This window comes from Pygoscelis adeliae, unplaced genomic scaffold, assembly GCF_000699105.1.
Source record: "Pygoscelis adeliae isolate BGI_AS28 unplaced genomic scaffold, ASM69910v1 Scaffold116, whole genome shotgun sequence".
Lineage (NCBI taxonomy): Eukaryota > Metazoa > Chordata > Aves > Sphenisciformes > Spheniscidae > Pygoscelis > Pygoscelis adeliae.
Genome location: NW_008825080.1, coordinates 2,271,466 through 2,290,866, shown reverse-complemented (window position 1 = coordinate 2,290,866; position 19,401 = coordinate 2,271,466). Strand labels below are relative to the sequence as shown.

General features: G+C 39.4%; 1 protein-coding gene across 1 annotated transcript in view; it reads right to left on the bottom strand.

Annotated features, from left to right (window-relative positions):
• Window positions 1-19,401, bottom strand: part of LOC103919446 (chondroitin sulfate proteoglycan 4-like) — a 63,785-nt gene that overhangs the window by 18,210 nt on the left and 26,174 nt on the right. The window contains exons 2-5 of the mRNA XM_009326953.1: window positions 8,626-8,789; window positions 4,446-8,015; window positions 3,113-3,583; window positions 2,094-2,270 (exon numbers count right to left, since the gene is read on the bottom strand). Coding sequence (XP_009325228.1) covers window positions 2,094-2,270; window positions 3,113-3,583; window positions 4,446-8,015; window positions 8,626-8,789 — 4,382 coding nt within the window. The remainder of the gene's footprint in view (window positions 1-2,093; window positions 2,271-3,112; window positions 3,584-4,445; window positions 8,016-8,625; window positions 8,790-19,401) is intronic.

The following is a 19,401-nucleotide window of genomic DNA, read 5'->3' as shown; positions in this document are numbered from 1 at the left end:
CAGGACTAAGAAAAATCCATTTCCTCCCACCTACTTGGGATGTGCAAGTTTGCTTTGAAGAAGGATCATCTCAGTGTATTCCTCCCAGCATATAACTTGACCTCCAGCTTTGTTTTAGTCTGCACATGAATCCAACATACTTGTGCATATTAATGACAAAAATAAAGGTTATTTCTCAGCAATAGCTTATGCATGACCAGCAAAACCACCGGCACAAAGGCAGCATCTTAGTTCTGGGTATGCAAACTGCCTCCCCAGCAGAGAGGACGAATTTTGGCTAGGTTAAGCTGTGTTATCGTTGTACTTGGGAAGCCTAGACTTACAGATATTTTTAGAAAAATCCATATGTTGCACAGCAGTGCACTGCATGGCCTCAGTTCTGATAACAGATTGGAGTTCAATGCCAGCAATGCACCAGAAGGGAGACACAGAAAAATTTCTGACTGGACATATATCCCTCTCATCTGCTACTAGACAAACATTACTGCGTGCTGTGCTGATGTCTGTAGAGTACCACTGTAATTACTTTAACCAGGGAAGGTTTTACTCTGTACCACGCAAACACTTGTGAAGTGTGTCTGCCCTTCTACCAGCAGTCTCTGCACAACTCAGGGTGTCTTGTGCTGTGGGCATCTGCAGATTATCACAGATTACCTACTGTAACTGCAAAGCTGCACAATACTACCACTATTGCTGTTTAAAAATTGTGTCTTTTCTCATGTGAAAAGGCTAAATACACAACACAAGGTTACGATCATCTTTACAGTAATCCATTCTCCCTCTACAACACACAACTAAATATGTAAAATTAAATACATGTTAGGTGCCACCAATTTGTAAACTACATCATACAGCACTGGGGATGATGTAGTCTCAAAATACCCTGCTTACCTTCTTTCAAACCTATTCCTAAATACCTTCTCTGTCTTGATGCCTCTCAGCTGGTTTACTGTGACCACAGGTTTGTTAGTTAACCCATATCCATTTCATTCTGCTTTTCAGAGTCACCTAATTTGTTTTTACTCATCAGATCTCAGATTGGAAACCTTTACACATGGGGGCTTTTTGGTTTACATGGGCACAGTGTCCATAATAAACTGGTTCTGGTTACTGAGTGCTATTATAAAACAAACAAACAACAAGACTATAAATAAATAAATAAATATGAAAAAGCACTGAAACTGACGTGACAATAGTGACTTTTTTCAAAGACCGAAAGATTAAAAAGACAGCTATAGTTATTAAGAGCAAAAGGTAGCATCAGTCAACAATTTTAAAATTTTCTTCAGGAATTTTGGGGGGGTGGAGTTAGAAACAAGCTAGGACGTCCTTTTTTTAGCTCACACTATCACACAGTAACAGCTTCAGTATCTGCACTAGTATTTTGAGGACCTCTAACAGACTAGATTTTCACAGATTGTGTTGTATTATTCTTATCAGGAACTTTTAAAGAAGAGAACATTCCTGTTTTGTACCAGAAATACCCAACACATAGTCAATTCTCTAATGAAGTGCCAGTGAGAATGCTGCTCTCTTCTTTTGTCCTGTCCCACTGGAGATTCGCAGAGGAGCAGGCAGCAGGCCTCAGCAGCTCTGACCCTTCGGTACACTTAATGGCAAGAGGCACAGGGTCTGAAGGCTGTGCAAAGACAACAGTGAGATGTCTGCACCCTCATCATCTCCACTCTTGGTACTTTTCTAAGATACACTGTTCATTAACAGCCCTCAAGACACCCTAGCAGACAACACTAAAACACAATGATCCAGGTGCAAGCCATCCCACCCCACAAGCCCTATGTCAGTCCAAGAGACTTCATGTATCTTTAAGATTAAAAGAAAGCTCAGTCAGCTTTCTAGATAAACTTTACATTACAACAGCAGAAAATGTTCTTCATGATGACTAGAATCCCCCTAAATACACATTACCCATGTACTGCCTCCCTTCATTAACACTAATTTGTTTAAACCCCAGGACCACCGTTTATTATATTGACTATGCCACCAGATACAAACCTAATACTCTGTTAATGAAGGTGCATTAAATGGTATCAGTTAGAAATAATTTTAACATTTCAAAATGTTGACAAACATACCTGAAGAATTCTGTTAACTTTTATAACCGGAGCTTCATCATTTACTGCAGTAACTGTTACAAATACAGTTTGGGGCAAGCTTTGTTTCCACAATTCTGTGTTATTTGCTATCACAGTAAAATTGTCCATCAGTTCCTCGCTGTCATCATGAACATAGTAGATTAATTCTTGTTCCACCTGAAAAATACAACAACCTGAAAAATTAAAGAGGCTAAAAGAAAATTAATGCCACATTAAAAAAGCAAAAATATTCAAGTCTAGTTATGCCCCTCTGTATTACTGCCTCAACTTTCTATGAGTTCTAAGACTTTATTTATGCTCATATTTCATCTGTACCTCTATCTTTGTTCTGTCCACAACAGCAAATTTTACAGCTCATCTGTCCATTCCTCTAGCCAGAGTATCTTAACTTGCCAGTCTTGGCAGTCCCCCTTCCCCTGAAGGGAAAATGGAAAATCCAATACCACTATATTCACCACAATGTTTCCTGGAATCTACAAACTGAACATAGTATTAGTAGATGGTGACTTATGATAGTTTTGCTTCTTAGAGCTAAAAGACTTAAAATTAGCTTATTATGCATATACTGGCTCTCTGTGAGCAAAGACATGACCTAAAAAAAATTTTTTTTCCCACTTTCCTCCTTGTTCAATCTACACACCATTTCCTCTGGTCTTTTCAAAATGTACCCACAGTCTGTCTGTCTTAAGTTTCCAGGGTATCAACAACTCTGCCTATGACTGGCCCATCAGTCTACTGTGATTATAGCACACTAATCTGTGTGACCAGTGGCTCACAAGAAAGTGATGTGGTTCACCACAACAATGAGGCACCCTCCCTCCCCACCCCAAAGAACCAGCTAGCAACTGCAGAAAGATCTTTGGTACAAGGCCCGAATAAAGCTCAAACTTGTGCATCTTGCCACCTCCCACCAAATCATCCCACTGCAGGCAAAAATTGGCTTTTAGCAATACAAAGAATTAATCGTGACTACAGCAAAGCAGATCTAAATGCATTACCTGTTTTCTGGTAAATGTGGTTAACCTTATTCCAGGAACACGAGAGTTTTCAACATACCCATGTTTTGGCTGCTCAATTAAAATAAATTCACAGCTGAGTCCTGCAAAGTGTCTACTAGAAATTTTTAGATAGTCTTCCACCAGGACTTTCGAGCCCCCTTCAATTACTGTGAAGTTCTGTACTTCCAGGGGAATCATTCTGGGGATGATGTCTACAGAGATCTCTATTCCACTCACTGTTCGGACACCGTTGCTCACATCCAGAGAAAAACAGTCATCTAGTTGGTCAGAAACTGTCTGCACGTACTGAACTTTGCCCTCATCAACATCTTGCTGTGTGAAGCTCAAAACTGGCCTTTGGTCAGCACCAAGGTAACCTTCTTCTGAGGAAAACTTCCGAATGTATCCATGTACTGGAAACTGTCTTACTGTGAACACAATCTCAGATGGAGAACTGTTTTCATGAACAACCTTAAATTTAAAAACATACCCCAAAATTATTTAAACAGAAATGGGGGAAATTCTTTAGTTATCTTCTGAATTTTTCACTTTTAACCCTTGGTTTGCCTGCCTAATTAATTGGCATTCCTTGTTTGGGTTACACGGTATATCGGCAAATTCCTAATACAATACAGTAATACCTTAAGTAGACTTGTTAAATAACACGGCGTGGGAGTGTTTTGTAGCCCCAAATTTGTAAATTTTGAAAAGGAACACACTGCGGAATTAACTAATAGCCTAAGCACTGCAGACCCCTGCCTGAAACAAGGATTTCAGCAGCACAGCCATGTGCTGCCAGAGCCCCCTCGTGGTGGTTACTGAAGGGCTACACACAAGCAATGGGGAGGAAAACATTAACCAAAGAGAAATGACCTCAGGTTTGTGACAACGTTTTTAAAATTTTGGATGCATCTTTTGACAGTGTTAATTGGACTAGCTCCAAACTGAATGAAACAAAACCCTTTCTTCCTTGGCATTTCCCACCAGCTCAACTAAGAATGATACATGAACGTTAACTACAAAAAATTGTCATAGCTAAAACAAATATACAAGTGCAGCATCTCCAAATCTTAACTTTCTCAAGCACCTATATGTAACGGAGTCAAAGACTATGGGCAGCCTTTTTCTTTAACATAACCCATTTCCCTTCTAGAAATGGACGCTTGCTAGTATTAGTCTCTCCAGAATTAAGCATCCAGAATGCAGTCATGCTAGTGAAAACCAAAAGGAGTTGAAGAAGAGAAGACAGAGACTAAAGACATTGCAATGGCTGAGAAAGCAGCAAAGAAAACTTGCTACAAGATTGGAGAAATGGACAACACAGTTAACCTACTTGCAGTTTTCCTTTACTGATTTTAACTGGTTTTCCTTCTTCAACTAAGAGATTGTTTTTGTTCACAATCCTTGGTGGCCACTGATGACTTTCCAAATATATGCGAACATGCACTCCAGCATCCAGATGGACATCTCTAGCATGGACCGTAAAGTTAAATGTGTCAATAAGGCTGTTGCTGTCATCATGCCTGTAGGTCACATACCCCTTTATCAGATCAAGCTGAGTAAAGGAATCCATCAATAGATTATTTACATATATTCTTCCGTATTTTGGGAAAGAGAGTATTTCATATGTAATCTCATGATCATTTCTGATATCTTGGTTTGTAATAGCACTTAGGTTAGCTGTTGTAACAGTTTCTTCTTTTCCTTTTTGAACCAACAAGCCTGTATTATTTGCCAACCTAACGTAAGGATCAGTGGCACTAACTTCTAGAAGCAAAGAGGTATAGTGCTTGCCATCTGTCACAAAGAGCACAAAACGCCCAAAATCTGCACCATGGTGTATAAACAGGACTTGCTTTTGCTCCAGGTCCGCTTGTTTGAATTGGTAGAGTCTGTGCAAAGTATCATTTGTTAGCACCAAGTCCCCATTGGAAATGCCACGTCTAGTATATAGCAACTGTCCATCATCAAAATCAGAATCAGGATCATGATAGCAAAGATCTGCCAAAGTTAACAATCGCTGCCCATTTCTCACTATGTTAAATATCTTATCAATTACACGTACAGGTTTCTCATCATTCTTCAGCTGGACAGAAATGTTGAATCCAATTTCTACTGACAAAGGTTCTATTTCTGGATCAAAGTTGGCCCACTTTCCTGACCCTTCACTGGAAGCTCTGACAAGAAATTCATCAAACACTGTCTCAGAATCGTCATGCACATACATAAGGCGCTTATCAGTTATATCTTTGTTAGTGAAAGTGATGAGATCATCATCACTCTCGAATGAGCCTGAAAAATTAATGAGTTTTAATTTCCCATGCTTAGGAAACTGTATAACTTTATATTGGAAAGTTTTATTATCCGGTGTTTGCACAAACAATTTTGTGCTTGTTATTAACTCTCCTTCACCTTCAGTAACAGTTAGGCCATTATTAGTCAAAATAATGTTTCTCAAATCTGATTTGATGTAGACTTCAAAGTCATATAAATTTGATTCCAGGTACTTTGTAGAAATGAGGAATCTAAATGAATCACGGTTGTCTTCATGGTATCTGCTGATTAATTCATATGCCACTTTTTGATCAGTAATATCTTTCTGGCTAAAGACTGAGTCTTTTTTCAAAGGCTGGTCATTAAGCAGTATTTGTCCATTCTTTGGTAGGGACAGCAATTTAAAATGAAGCTCATTTTCAGGTATTGCTAGATCCACAATCACAGCATGAAGATTATCTGAATTCAAGTACTTCTTTTTTGATTTTTCAATTTCTAGAGGAGAATGTTTCAATAAACTGTACCTTAACCATTTCACTTTGATTGGAAACACATGCTCTTCACTGATTCTGTTTCCTACACTAACTTTGAATTTAAATTGGTCAGTAACATTTTCCAGCTGAATTTCTTTAAAAGTGCTACAGTATCTCACACGGCTGCGCTGAACAGAGCGTTGGGAAAAAGAGTTGACTCGCTTCCATTCCCCCCTTGAATGCTGTCTTTGGACTTCCCCAAACTGGGGTGGCTCTGTGACCTCGTACCGTATCTCCAGCTCCTGGAGGTTGGCGTTCGTTTCAACTGCCAGATGCCTAGGTGTGATGAGAGCTGTAACACCTTGGAGTAGTTTTATTCCTGAGTTGTTGACAACTCTGTAATCCAAAGGAACTGCCATGACACGTAACACAACAGTGTTGCTCACTTTCTCACCATCACTTGCCCTCAGAACAATCCTTGAGTTCTTGATGCCTGTGTGGACAAAGAAAATAGTGCCTTCTCTTAAGTCCTCATTAGAAAAAGTAGTAACAGCTTTTCCAGGATGCTTTGAATTTTCTAAAAATCCTGCATCGGCATTCAGATTTCCAAGCACTGAAAGGCTGAGAGCCACAGGATCCGTATCCTTATCTAGAACTTTTATCAGATCACTAGTCAAACGTTTCTTTGAGTTCTCTAAGAGAAGAAGCAAGTTTCCCTCAGGAAGTGTGATCTCAGGTGCATCATTTACTGGACTGACAGTAATGCTAAACACATGCTGCTCATTTCCTTGCAAATATGGAGGCACAATCTTCTCACTGATGGTAGAAACAGAGAAATTAAAATAATCGGAAGTGTCCTCAGAGCCATCATGGACATAAAGAATCTTCCCTTGCCACACATCCTGCATAGTAAATGTATTTACCTCGTGCACTGGTTCAACATCTAGTTTCAAGTCTCCATGAGAGGGTGGTTCCTTTATTTCAAAAAGAATTTGTGATTGATGAATCCCTAATTTCTGAAAGTCTAAGTTGACTTTAATATGTTTAGATTCAAGTGAAGCTTGTCCGCCCTCTAGCACAATCAAGTTACTTAGAACTAAAACGTGGCTTTTGCCTTCCTTGCCCAAAGAGACAGAGCTTTCAGGGAAAATGGCAAATGTTGGGGCTGCTTTCACAGTAGGGTTCGTTACAGTCACCTCTAAAGAAAGATTTGAATTAAAAGCACTCTCTGTTTCACACCCAGCTGAAATGTCCTTTGTTACCAGAACATTCTTCAGTGATTTCTTTTCTGAATTGGCTTTCAGATCTCTTAAGCAACCTTTGAAGGACCCTCCCCTGGCATACTTCCCAGACACTGAAGTTAACTCTAACTTAATCACTTCTGATCGTGTGCTGTCATCTACACCACCTACAAAGAAAGACCCCTTCAGAAGTGGCAGCTTGCTGTGGGGAGGCAATGATTTTTTCACAGTTTCTTCATCCAATGTCAGCTGCAAATATTCTGCAGTAAATTTCAGTTCAATGTAGTGCCAATGACTGTCATTGACGGACCTACGAGAAGAAAGCTGGGTTCTACTTTTATGTTTTCCAACATAGGCCTTAATTAATCCATCTTCCATTTCCATTGCAATGAAATCTCCTGCTTGGCCAGGATGGTAAAGCAGCAAGCCACGTGCAGCTGAGGTTTGCAATGTACACTCCAAGATTCCTTCATCATCAACATTCCATGATGGGAAAGAAACATAGGATCTGGAACTGAAGAAACTAATGGGTTCATCTTCGCTTGCAAAGAATTCATCACTGCATCCCACCGAAACTTCACGGACATTTTTAAAGCCTGGAGAAGTTCTCAGAGGCATCAGAATGTCTAGCTGATTGAACGACACATCATCAATACATCCTCGGAAATTGGGCAGTGCTCCAACAAGATAGGGAATGTCAAGTTTACTAGTACCACCTACATAGAATCCATAATCAATATTTAGTTCATAGAGAATTCCAGGCATTTTTGCACTAGTTCTACCATGTTTATCAATTACCAATGTGACGTTATCATGTTCATGATGTAGTTCAACCAGATGCCAAGCTAAATCATTCAGCTGAGATCTTTGCTGAGAATGCAGTACTCGTTCCCCCATGCCAAAGTTAATTCTCAACTGCAAGAGACAGAATTTTAATTATCAAAATCCAAAGTGGTATTTTTCACAATCATATATTACTATATCATTCATAGATTAATTTTCATAAATTTTCGTATTAAGTACATAATTTACAAAATAGAATTGAAAAAATAAAATCCCACTAAAATTTTGTGTAGGTTTAGTTGCCATCACAAATACAACTTGAATAATTGCAGAAGAGGGAATGGACTCCTTTGCAGTTGTGCTAGGACCAACAACTCCTCAGAACCCAATTGACAATGATCTTCCAAGAACTTACCTTGCAGAAAAACTACTATTTGGATCCAAACATTTTCTATGATGCTAACATCATCAAATCTGAAATTTTGCCTTTACCGAAACTCATGCTTTGAACTCAATGATCTTGATTTTAAGATCTAGAGATCTCAAAGGCTTTTAGAGGCCAATTTTAATGACCATCATTGTGAGAAATAAATACCATATTTTGAAATTATCAATTATATTATGTGATTTTTCCTTTTTTTTAAAACATAAACTTTGAGAATTGTTATAGACAACAGCTTGAAGAAAAACACTAAACAATACAGCCTACATATATCTTTTTAGCTATAGTTATAAACCATACCTGTACATTTCCTGAGTGTAGCTCCATTAAACAATAATCCTTCTTCCCAGCTGCAAGAAAAAGCAGTCCATGTGGCTTGCTTGTTCGAAACCGCAACTGTACGGATGTCTGAGACGATGCTTCTGCCACGTTCAACTCCACAAAGCTATCACCATAAAATGATACTGAGAAACAGAAAGGAAAACAAACAGGAGATTTAGTCACACACAAAAAATCTCTTTTTCTTATCTACAGCTAAATACATATAAAAAACTTATATTAACACTCTATATACTTTTTTATACATGACTGAAAATAGATCTCAGATATCAAATTAACCAGTTCAAGCAACTGATTAAGAGACCAATGGCCATACCAGTACAGACAAGGAGTTGAATATAGCCCAGTATTCTACCTCCAACAGTGACGACAGGGAATTGTAAGAACAGTGCAATCATATTTAATGCTTTCCTTCAAATACTATTCCAATTATTTTTTTGTTTCAGGTGTTTTCCTGAGCTTGTCACAGTCAGTCTATTTTGTAACTGCCAAAGGATTTCTCTCTGCAGTACTCCTCTAGTTTCTCCTTGGAAACATCTTGATTTACAACATGCTCTTACATCTCTGTCAGAGACATCCTCTGTCACCTCTGATGAGATGACCCACAGGTCTCCTGCCATCTGTTCTCATTCACCTCTTTTCCAGGCTGAAGCATCCTCTCCTTTCACGTACGCAGTCTGCAACCATCTCTGCTGCCCTGCTGCCCAGTCACACAGTTCTGTACGGCCTCCTGCAATCCTTCACTCTCTTCTCTCCTCTTTACTGCCTTGAAGAATAGTAACACCAGCAAACTTTCTCATTTGACTACTCACTGTCTTTACCATCCCTGTAATTACTATACTGAATAGCACAGATCCCAAGACCAAATCCCCAAAAACTCTGCTGGTAACTTCCCTCCTACGCAAAAAAAATCAATCATTTACCTCTCCTCCTATCTTTTAATCCATTACTTAATATACAAAGCCCTGCATTCCTATCCAATGGCTGCTCAAAAGCCTTTGATGTCAAACTTTACCAAAAGCCTTTTGGGAATCTAAATCTCAGCCACCTTTCCCACCCCATCAAGAAAACTCCAAGAGGTTTGTAAAGCAGAACTTATCTTTCAAGAAACCCTACTGACTCTTCCCAAGTTGATCCTACTTACTTCTGTGACTTTTATCCTTTGTTACAATATCTATAAATTTGAATGGTACAGATGTCAGGCTTACAGTCCTCTGGTCATTCTTGTTTTAAACACTGGCATAAAATTTGCCACCCTCCAGGCTTCAGGTACCCAGGGAGTTTAAAGCATGAGATCAGATATTGCCTTTAGCAAGTAAGCAATTTCATCCCTGAGGGTTTTTTAGGTCAACCCCTCTCATTCCCCCCCAAAAAAGGAATTTCAGGTTGGGGATCTTCCCAATTAGCAGTAAACACCATTTCATTTAGCTTCCCTGCAGTAGCCATGCCCTTTCTGAGTGCTTCTTTTATACTGATAACTTAATCAACTGGCTGCACAGACCCTGTGCAGGGTTTTTGTTCTTGATGTATTTAAGAAGGATTTGGTAAAAGCTTTGATTCCTTCAGCTAGCTGATCCTTGACCTTTTTTTCTTCCAGGCCTGTCTGTTTTCACATTACATCTGCCAGGGTTTAAGATGCTTTCAGCTGTGTTTGGACACAACTCTTCAAGGACGCCACCAGTTAAATATTTATTTTGCAGCTTTTAGCTTCATTCTGAGACAACTTTCTCATTTTAACACATTTCTTTTTAAAATTAAGCATAACTGCTGAGGACTTTTGATGTTTAATTGTTCCTCTCTCTTTATTAGCTGTCCCTCTGCTGAATCTAACACACTCTGATGACTCTTACAAAGTGTGGCTTTAACTCAGACTCTGAACTGGATTCTGCACATTACAGAGTATCAAATCAAAGGTCTCATTAACCAGCTGTTTCATGAAACAATCACTAATAATATCTACAAATTTGCTGTAGTATACATAAAAATTTTAGGTGGCTTTCCCAAGAATAAGATTTCAGCAAACCCCACAGCCAAAAGCTATGTAATAGTGTGTTACATTAAGTACCCAGAGAAACACAAGAAAGATTTTTAGATTTTAGGTACTGAAGTACCTATATTTCTTGCAAAGGAAGAGTCATCACTGTGCATAGAAAAATTGGTTCCAAGTTGAACAAAAAGGAATTCTTCCCCACCAGTTTACTTCTAGCTTAAAAGAAGCTTTCATCAAATAGCTCTAATATACCTTACAGGTCTCCCATAAAATCTATACAGTAAGAGAACCAATGCCATTTGTTGTATACAGAAATGTTGTTACTGTGGGGTTAATGAGGACCGACCTCCCTTTTAAAGCAAGTATTGGAATAACAGAACTAGAGACAAACCCCAATATAAGTGAGGACTAAATTTTACTAATAAGCCAGGAAACAGGTTAAATGTTTATAATTTTTATATTGTGGTAAATTCATACTATGGCAGTAGCTAGGACTGTTCTGCCTACCATACAGGTGGACTATAGGGGATTGTTCCTACCCTATAGTGCTTTGGACCCAGTAACACAGGTAAGGGAGAGGAGTCTTCTGACCTCCATCTCAGCAAATGAAAGGCACTGAGACACCATCTTCCTGAAGAACATAGGAAGCATAACCTAGCTGTCTGAAATAACCTGTCTTAATCAAAAGATTACTCCATTTCCTTCAGCCATTGTAGAAACATCAGAACATCAATATAATATTATGGGTACAAGAAGACTCCACCTCAAGAAGACAGACCCTTCTCCTCACTCTGCTGAGACTCTGAGAAGCAGTTACGTTTGTTTTGCTACATTACATCCTAGCACCCCTACGGAACTGGCAAGTAAGAGACTTCATTATAATTTTATCAGTGAAGTTCCTCAGAAATTAACAAATGAAATCTAAATCTTTCACAGATGTTAATGTCCTGAAAGTTTCATTACGATCACTGTAACACAGCTCCCAAATTTCAATGGTGAATTTCTGAATCAAAACTAATGACTGTTGATGGAACTTGAAAATAACTTTTAAAGATATCAAATTCTCATTAGACTCAAGTATGTGAGGAAAAACCATTGGATTTGGGGGGAAGCAATTGAGCAGAAAGATAAACTTATCCATGGATTACTAAGTGCAATTTAGAATAACTAGAAATGAGTTGCAGAGTCAATATTTTGTGGTGTGCCACTGGGAAACAGTTTGTGTTTATACTAAATATGAATTTCCTGGAAAAGAAAAAAGAAATGTAAGTTAAAGCTTTTGTCTTCCATAAAACACTTCAGAGTCAGAATCCATCACTGAAGGTGGGGCAGGAAACTCAACATCAGCCTAGGCGCTGATCCAGCACTAAATGAGATCTTGGGCCAAGACCACCTATAGTGCCTGGGTATGGTTTCTGCTTCACTACCCACCAAACTAAGAAGCATGTTTTTATAGTATAGGTATCAAGTTCCTCTACAGCAGACACTTTTAGAATGAGTTCTGTCTGAAACCATGTTACGAGTGACCTCAAAATGAAGCTGGTGCCACAGCTTTTGAAAAGGGGACATTTTGTCCTGGACCATCTGATGTGAATCATACCATTATGGAAAGTAAGTGGAGTTCAACCAACAATACCAGCCTTGAAGCTCCCTTGCTACTGGAACAGGTGAATTCAGCATATCATATAGGGAACGATTCCTTTGGATTGTCTGGGCAGACAATCTGTTCTGTAACAGCTCTATGCCTCAAACGGAAACGACAGGTGGATGCAGCTGAGAATAAGAGCCAGATCTATGGCAGCTATACATCCCTTCATAGACGAAGATACACAAAGGCTCAAAAAAATAGAGTCATAATCACTTGGGATGCCAGTTTAAAGATCTGTTCAACCTGAGTTGCTGGCTAATTTGTGGTCCCCATCTCTATTCCTTCTCCCTTAGAGCCAACCCTCAACTCTGACTAGAAATACCACATTGGGTCTATAAATCTCTCCTAATATTTCCATCATAACAGATAACGTTTATATGGGAAGTGTAAGTTTTGAGAATTTTGTTTCAAGTAATTTTACTGAAGATTCCTCACCACACTGACCACAACATCTTCTTAGAAGTAACCACGAGAAACCAGGCCAGGCACAGCAAAAGCCTTCATAATCACAGAGCAAAAGGTTCTTCACTCGTCATCTAGTGGTGGCATTAGGCTGGCATTTTATCCTTTTGTTCAGCTTTCAATTCTCTGGTGTTAAAAACATCATCAAATTCAATGAACAGCTACACCTTGAATAATTTTTCTCTTGATTTCTGTACTCAAAGCGCAAAGCAATAAAAGCTTTGTCTCTTCTCCATTGCCAAAACTAACAACCCCAGAAATGTATCTGCAAGAAACCAAACTCACTCACTACACAGTTATCACAAGCTATGCACATCCATCCAACAACAAAATGAAGACTAAAGAGCTAACTGAAAGAATAGATTTTTTTTCTTTTTTCCCTTTTTTTCTGTATTTCTCATTTCGGAGTACATATATCTTCTCAGCAATGCACAGGGATCATATGGAAAAACAGCGATCTTAGAATCACAATTCCACACTTACTTCTTAACTGGAAGTAATTTAATGCAGATTTCATGTCTGCTCAACTCCTTTTGGTCTCCATTGTGGACAGGAAACAGCCAAAGCTCCACATATCTCAACGCTTTCCTTCTTTGGATCCCTTTTACACCTTCTTCCCAAAGAAAGTCACATGGAAAGGTTTTCCCTACCATGCCTGAACCAGTAACCCAGAAAGACTTTTATACTCATGTAATCCACGAAGATTTTTGCATTTATGCCAGATGAAAAAAAGAAGAGGGGCATTTTACCGGATCCCTTCCCTGCCCCTAATATCCACCCTTTTATATGAAAAAATTGACATACATAATGTGATCTTCAAGCAGAAAAGAAAAATGACATGGTTCCCATGTAAGAGAGTATTTGGACAATGTTTTTGTCTTCAAAATGTTCAGGAGGTATCACTGCCAGGGCCCTGTGAAGACACTGCTTTGGCCAGAAGCCTAAGGCTAAGGAAAAACAATGTAGATAATACTTAAAAGTATAGTCAGACATCCTGAATCCTTCTGATGTAGACAAAAACATTTGTCTACTTTTAATACCTAATATATTGATCTTCTGTTTTCAACACTACAATACGTCATAATTAGGCCACAGAATTACTGCTGCTCAGACAAACTGTTCCCATGTAGCCTGCTAATTTTCTGTGAAAACAACTATATATAACTTGTTTTATGGGGGGGAGAGGGGGAAGTCATGCAATCTATTACACTGGGTTTATAGCCCCAATGTGGTATTTCTAGTCAGAGTTGAGGGTTGGCTCTAAGGGAGAAGGAATAGAGATGGGGACCACAAACTAGCCAGCAACTCAGGTTGAACAGATCTGTAAATTGGCATCCCAAGTGATTATCCTAGTCATTAAAGATAAAATCATAAAAGTAAAGGATTAAGTCTAACATTGCCCATGTATTTTCAGTCAGGATCCTCTCCAAACTCCAGAACTGCCACGTGAGGAGGTGGTGTTGGCTTGTTTGCTGCCGACTGGAAAGACAAGAGTCACTTCTGTGCCACAGTAACCTCTCAGCTGAGACCACAGTTCTTGCAGTGGCCTCGCTAATAATCTGTATCAGTGAGCTCTACAGGCTGGCTGTATAAAAAGGAATTAAAAGAAGACGGGGGGGAAAAATGGCATTCACTGGTTTTGAACCTCCTATCTTATCATCTACTGTTGTCATGTGCTGCACTGGTATCTAGGAGCCCTAAACACAGAGAAGGTCCTTATCTGCTAGATGTTTGATGCACATCCCTCCCAAGATACCCCAACTGTACAACGTCCTTTCAGGAAAATAAAGTTATTTATCTTTCTATGTGAAAAACACAAAGTCAAAATAAAGGCTAATTCATCTGTCCTAACAGCACACTCGGACAAAGCGCAACAAGCACATACAACAACATTTGTGACTGGTGAGGTACTGGCTTCATGACCTCCAGCGTATCTAGAGGCAACACCTGTTTCAGTTATTCGAATAAGCTTCCCGTTGTCCAGCAGAGATTTGCACCTTGAAGATTTGTCCCTTGTAGCTCATTCACAAAAGTGTAACAGGAACAGGTACCTCAGATAAATATTAATCTTCCAGATGATAGTGGCTTTCTATCTGTCTGTTGGCAAATTCAGGTATGTTTTTGACTCTCTACTATTTTGGATGTTCAAGTAGAAGCTCTGGCTAAGAGTGCAGCCTGTTTCTCCCTGTGGTTGGTGAAAAAGGTGTGACCTCTCCTTTTGTAGAGCAGACCTTTTCATACTAATATTAGACTACTAAGCACATTCTGTGAAAGCTCACTTCAGGGCTGTAGAGCAACTAAAGTGGTATAATTTTGTCTCGCCTCTCCGCCTTTCTCCCTCCATTCTCAAAACAGAGCAGTTGTTTTTGCGTACTTACACATTTCTTTTGTACTTCCAAGTCTTCTAGGGTGCTCCAGTGAGAAGTGGAGGAGTTGTGCAATCTAGAGATGCAGGCAGGTTTCCACATAGTAAAAATACTTTCAGGCTATATAAAAGTACAGCTTGAAGCCTCATGAAGTACCCTCATGCACTAGATGCTAGGCAAACAATGAGAGACGCCTTGAGTCCCAAATAGCTTCTGCTGTAACTAAGATAAAATATGCAGGTCCCAACGGATAAAGATGCAGGTCCCAATTTTGTTCCACTAAACCACAGGAAAAACAGCACACAACCTCCAACATAAATAGGAAGACTCTCCCTTGGGATAGGATTTGAATGACGGAAACAAGTGTTCAGACCCTACTAATACCAAATACAAATAAGCTGCTGTGATATTAAGAACTTTTAAAAGCCTCGTTTACTCTGATTGTACAGCACAAGCAGAGACAGATTAAAAAGGGAGAGAACATTAGCGAAAGAGTACCAAATTCCAGGTACTTAATGTAATAAGCTTTTAACAGCCCTCTGTCAGAAAAAAGGCAGAATGGGGGATTAAAGAACACATTTGCAATTATTGCACAGGCTCACATTCTACACTATAAACATGCTTGGGGCTGTCCCACAGAACCAAACCATTTCTTTAGCTCCTTCCAGCTAACAGAGCTTTGCACCCAGGTCCAAGACTTCACCTACTGCAGCATCAAAAGAGCTGCTGGTCCTCTCCAAAGTGAATTCCCTAGTGTGCTCTACAAATACCGACTCTACTCCTACAAAAGTTTGTAGCTTTAGCATGTTCCAGTTTTGTGCTGAGGACTTATCTGGAACTATTTATCAGAACAACTGAGCCAAAGCCACTTTCACATGCTGCAAGTATCTTTTCTGAAATTTTGTGATTTGTAAGTTTATTTCCCTATCTAGTTGTACTTCCTTCTTTCACCTTGAAGCTGCCAGTAATATGTTTGAAACCATTGTGACTATAGGACAATCTTAACTTCAGAGTATATAAAAATACATGTGAGAAATAAATATTTAGTTCTAGCACTCATACAGAATTACTTTAAAAGTGATTAATTTATACTAAAGCTTCTGAAATAAACTTCTCCAAGTGGTACGAAAAAGATGCTATGAAGATAGGATAAAAAGAAGAATTCATTATATGAAGCTGTCCTAAGTGAAAAATAACTCTTTCAGGCAAAATATCTTACATGGCTAACATTTTGTTGGAACTTTGGAAAGGTCTGCATATACTTTATAGCACATCAGTGATAAAAATCACTATTTTTAAAAATATAATGGAAATAGTAAAAGAAATTGCTATAGGTTTCATGGAGGTGTCAGGAGCTGCATATTCTAGAAATAAAGATGATCAGTTCTGGTGATTCAAAGCTCAAGTAAACTAGAAGTTAGAAAAATGAAATTTGACAGCAATTACTTTCTTAAAGTAATTTCATATTTGCTTTTTTGCTTCTGAACAGCAGTGAAGAATCAGATTGGTAACTGATTTTTCTCAAGTTTCTGCCTGAAATCTGACCTGATGTTAGAAAACCTTAGTTTGTGTGACTGCCCATTAAAACTAGACTGAATGGGCTTTAAAGTACTAACCAGAACTTCATGAGCACAATGAAATGAAGACTGCCCTTACACAGTGTAATCTGATGCTGATGATAGTCCTGTCTTCTACAATGAATCTCAATGCCTCTCACTTTTGCAGGGGGAGGAAAAGGTGAACCTCTTTTCAGTCTAACTCAGCAGCAATTACTAATAATCACCTGGGGGGAAAAACCCTCAGAAAATATATCCTAGTAAATAAAAATGCACTCATGGTTTCTTCAATTTTTCTTACAGCTAGATGGAACCATATTTTTAATGTTCCTTTTTTAACTCAATACTTGCTGCATCACAGGTATGATCAAATCCAGCTGGTGAGCCTGAAAAGCACTACCAGTACCACAGAATACCTTAGGTAATACAGCTTGCTTACAAATCTTACACTCTCCAAAACACAGTGCTGACACTTCACAAAACAGGAGTTTGGTTAATGAAGTTTTGCTACAAGGACAATGAGCAGAAATAATGCAGTAGAATGAAAGAAAGAAAATGAAAAACCAAAACAGGACACTTCATAATGAAAAAATACTACTTCCATCTTTGTCCTCTTAACTAAGCTGGTAGCAGGTGACATCAACAGCACATAAGGGGCACAGGAAAAATGGAAGTGGAAAAGGGAGCTGCCAGTTTCACTGGGAATGCCCTTTTAAGGCTAATGTAACCATTATCCAGAAGTGAATTGTCAGGGTTGATTCACACTTTCTCAGTGTAGGATTTACAGTGAGATTTTGTGGGTAAATCAAACGCTATGAGAGTCTGTAAGCCTCTTTCACTCACCTAAAATGTACACAGTGAGGAACATCCTTGTGTTGCATCTACAAATTCTTTACATACCAGACTAGTCAATCTTTAAAGGTACCTTCCAACCCAAAACATTCTATGATTCTGTGATTTCCAGGCAAAAGATAGACCTGTCGTTAAAGCACTGAACATCAAATGAACAGAGCTGTCATTAATTTCTGGTTCTATCACAGAAATGCACTGAAGAGTTGGGAAAACCACTTAACACCTCATTTCAGTTCACTGCCTATAAGAAGCTGTTAGTGCTTTTTCTTCCCTCCAGCCTTCGACTCGTTTTCCATTTCACTCCAAGATTTTTGGGAGCAGGAACTCTCTATCTCTGGGAATGGCTATAGCTATAGCAGCAGCTGGAGTAAGAGAGGAGAGCTGGAATTTAACAAGCTCACCTGGTAGTGATGCCAAACCACATGGCCCGGCAGAGCTCAGCTTGAAGGCAGCTCAGCCAGCATCCTGCACTGCCGCACCTAGGTGAGCACAAGCAGCAGGCTGCATTGCTGATGCCCCTACCTTGCAGTTTAGAAATGTACCCTCTGGCTCTGGCTTTGCCTTGCACTGCCTGCAATGTCGGGGACAGAGGACGCTACTGCAACAGCGAGACATGAAGCCGTTTGTCAGCTTCATGTTTTCAAAGCAGTACTGGTTGGCCTAACATTACTGCCAGCAAAATCAATGACAAAGCCCTTTATCATGACATTTAAGATAATGCTACTATTACTAATGAAATTTCAGTGGCAATCAGATCTCCCTGACATCCTTGATAGCTCTGAGACATCTCTGTGAGCAATAAAAAAATCCCCCCCTACCCTGCATGCAGGCTTTTTGTTCACAAAACCAGTGAGGACACCACTTAGAGCTCCACACATTGAAATTCTCTCATGGAAAGACAAGAGAGGCGTATTTCCTTTGTAATATCTGAAAATCCTGTAAGAAAAACTACCAATTCAGCCTCACTAATCTCTGAAGAACTGAAAATTATTTTTTAAAGTTACAAATAAATATTAGGAGTTCGTTTCTTAACTAGTCTTCTCATCTAGTGAAAACAGCCACCATACAATCACAGAAACTGACAAGACACTCAACATTTCTAAAGAAAGGGAGTTATGGCAACTGGTTTGTGTCACATGAGATTGCAAAGAGTACGAAACAGCACACTTCTGTAATAGCCTGCTGGTCCATTATTTTTAAAAGGTATTTAAATAATAAATTTCATTACCAGCCTTCGATGCTCTTACTATAATTAACTTGAAGATATATCACAAGAAGAAAAAAAAATTTCCAGCTGAAGTTTTTGGCTGTGCCAATGGTTTTGGTCACTGCTCAAGACTTGCACCTTAACATACATGACCGTCAGTGAGAGCTGCAGGCCCTTGGCATGTCTGAAAAGCCAGACATAAGACAGCCGAACCTAGATGCCAAAAAAACAGACACCTGCAGTTGCCGGCTGATACTTAACGTCAGGACTGCTAGTTCACATGCATGCCAAAGCAGGGGAAGAAATCACAGGGAACATTCTTGCACATGCCTTAGAGCATATGCTCATGACATATTACAGTTATGATTGTAAAAAAAAAAAGGGGGGGGGTTCATCCACATTGCTTGGGTTTTGTTGTTTGTTTTTATTAGAAAGTCCAACTATGTCAAGTCCCAGCATCTCCCCTGTTGGAGGGGAAACGGGCACCAACACAGGCTCAAACCCGAGCTGACTGGCTCGGCCTTCACTTTAAAGGAAGGGGACACCTACACCTTCACAAAAATGCCTGCTGTCCCAGCCACCTGCGGGGCGGTTTTCAGCGGCGGCAGCCGAGAGCGGCAAAGCACCAGCACCCCGAGCAGCCCGCCAGCCACCCA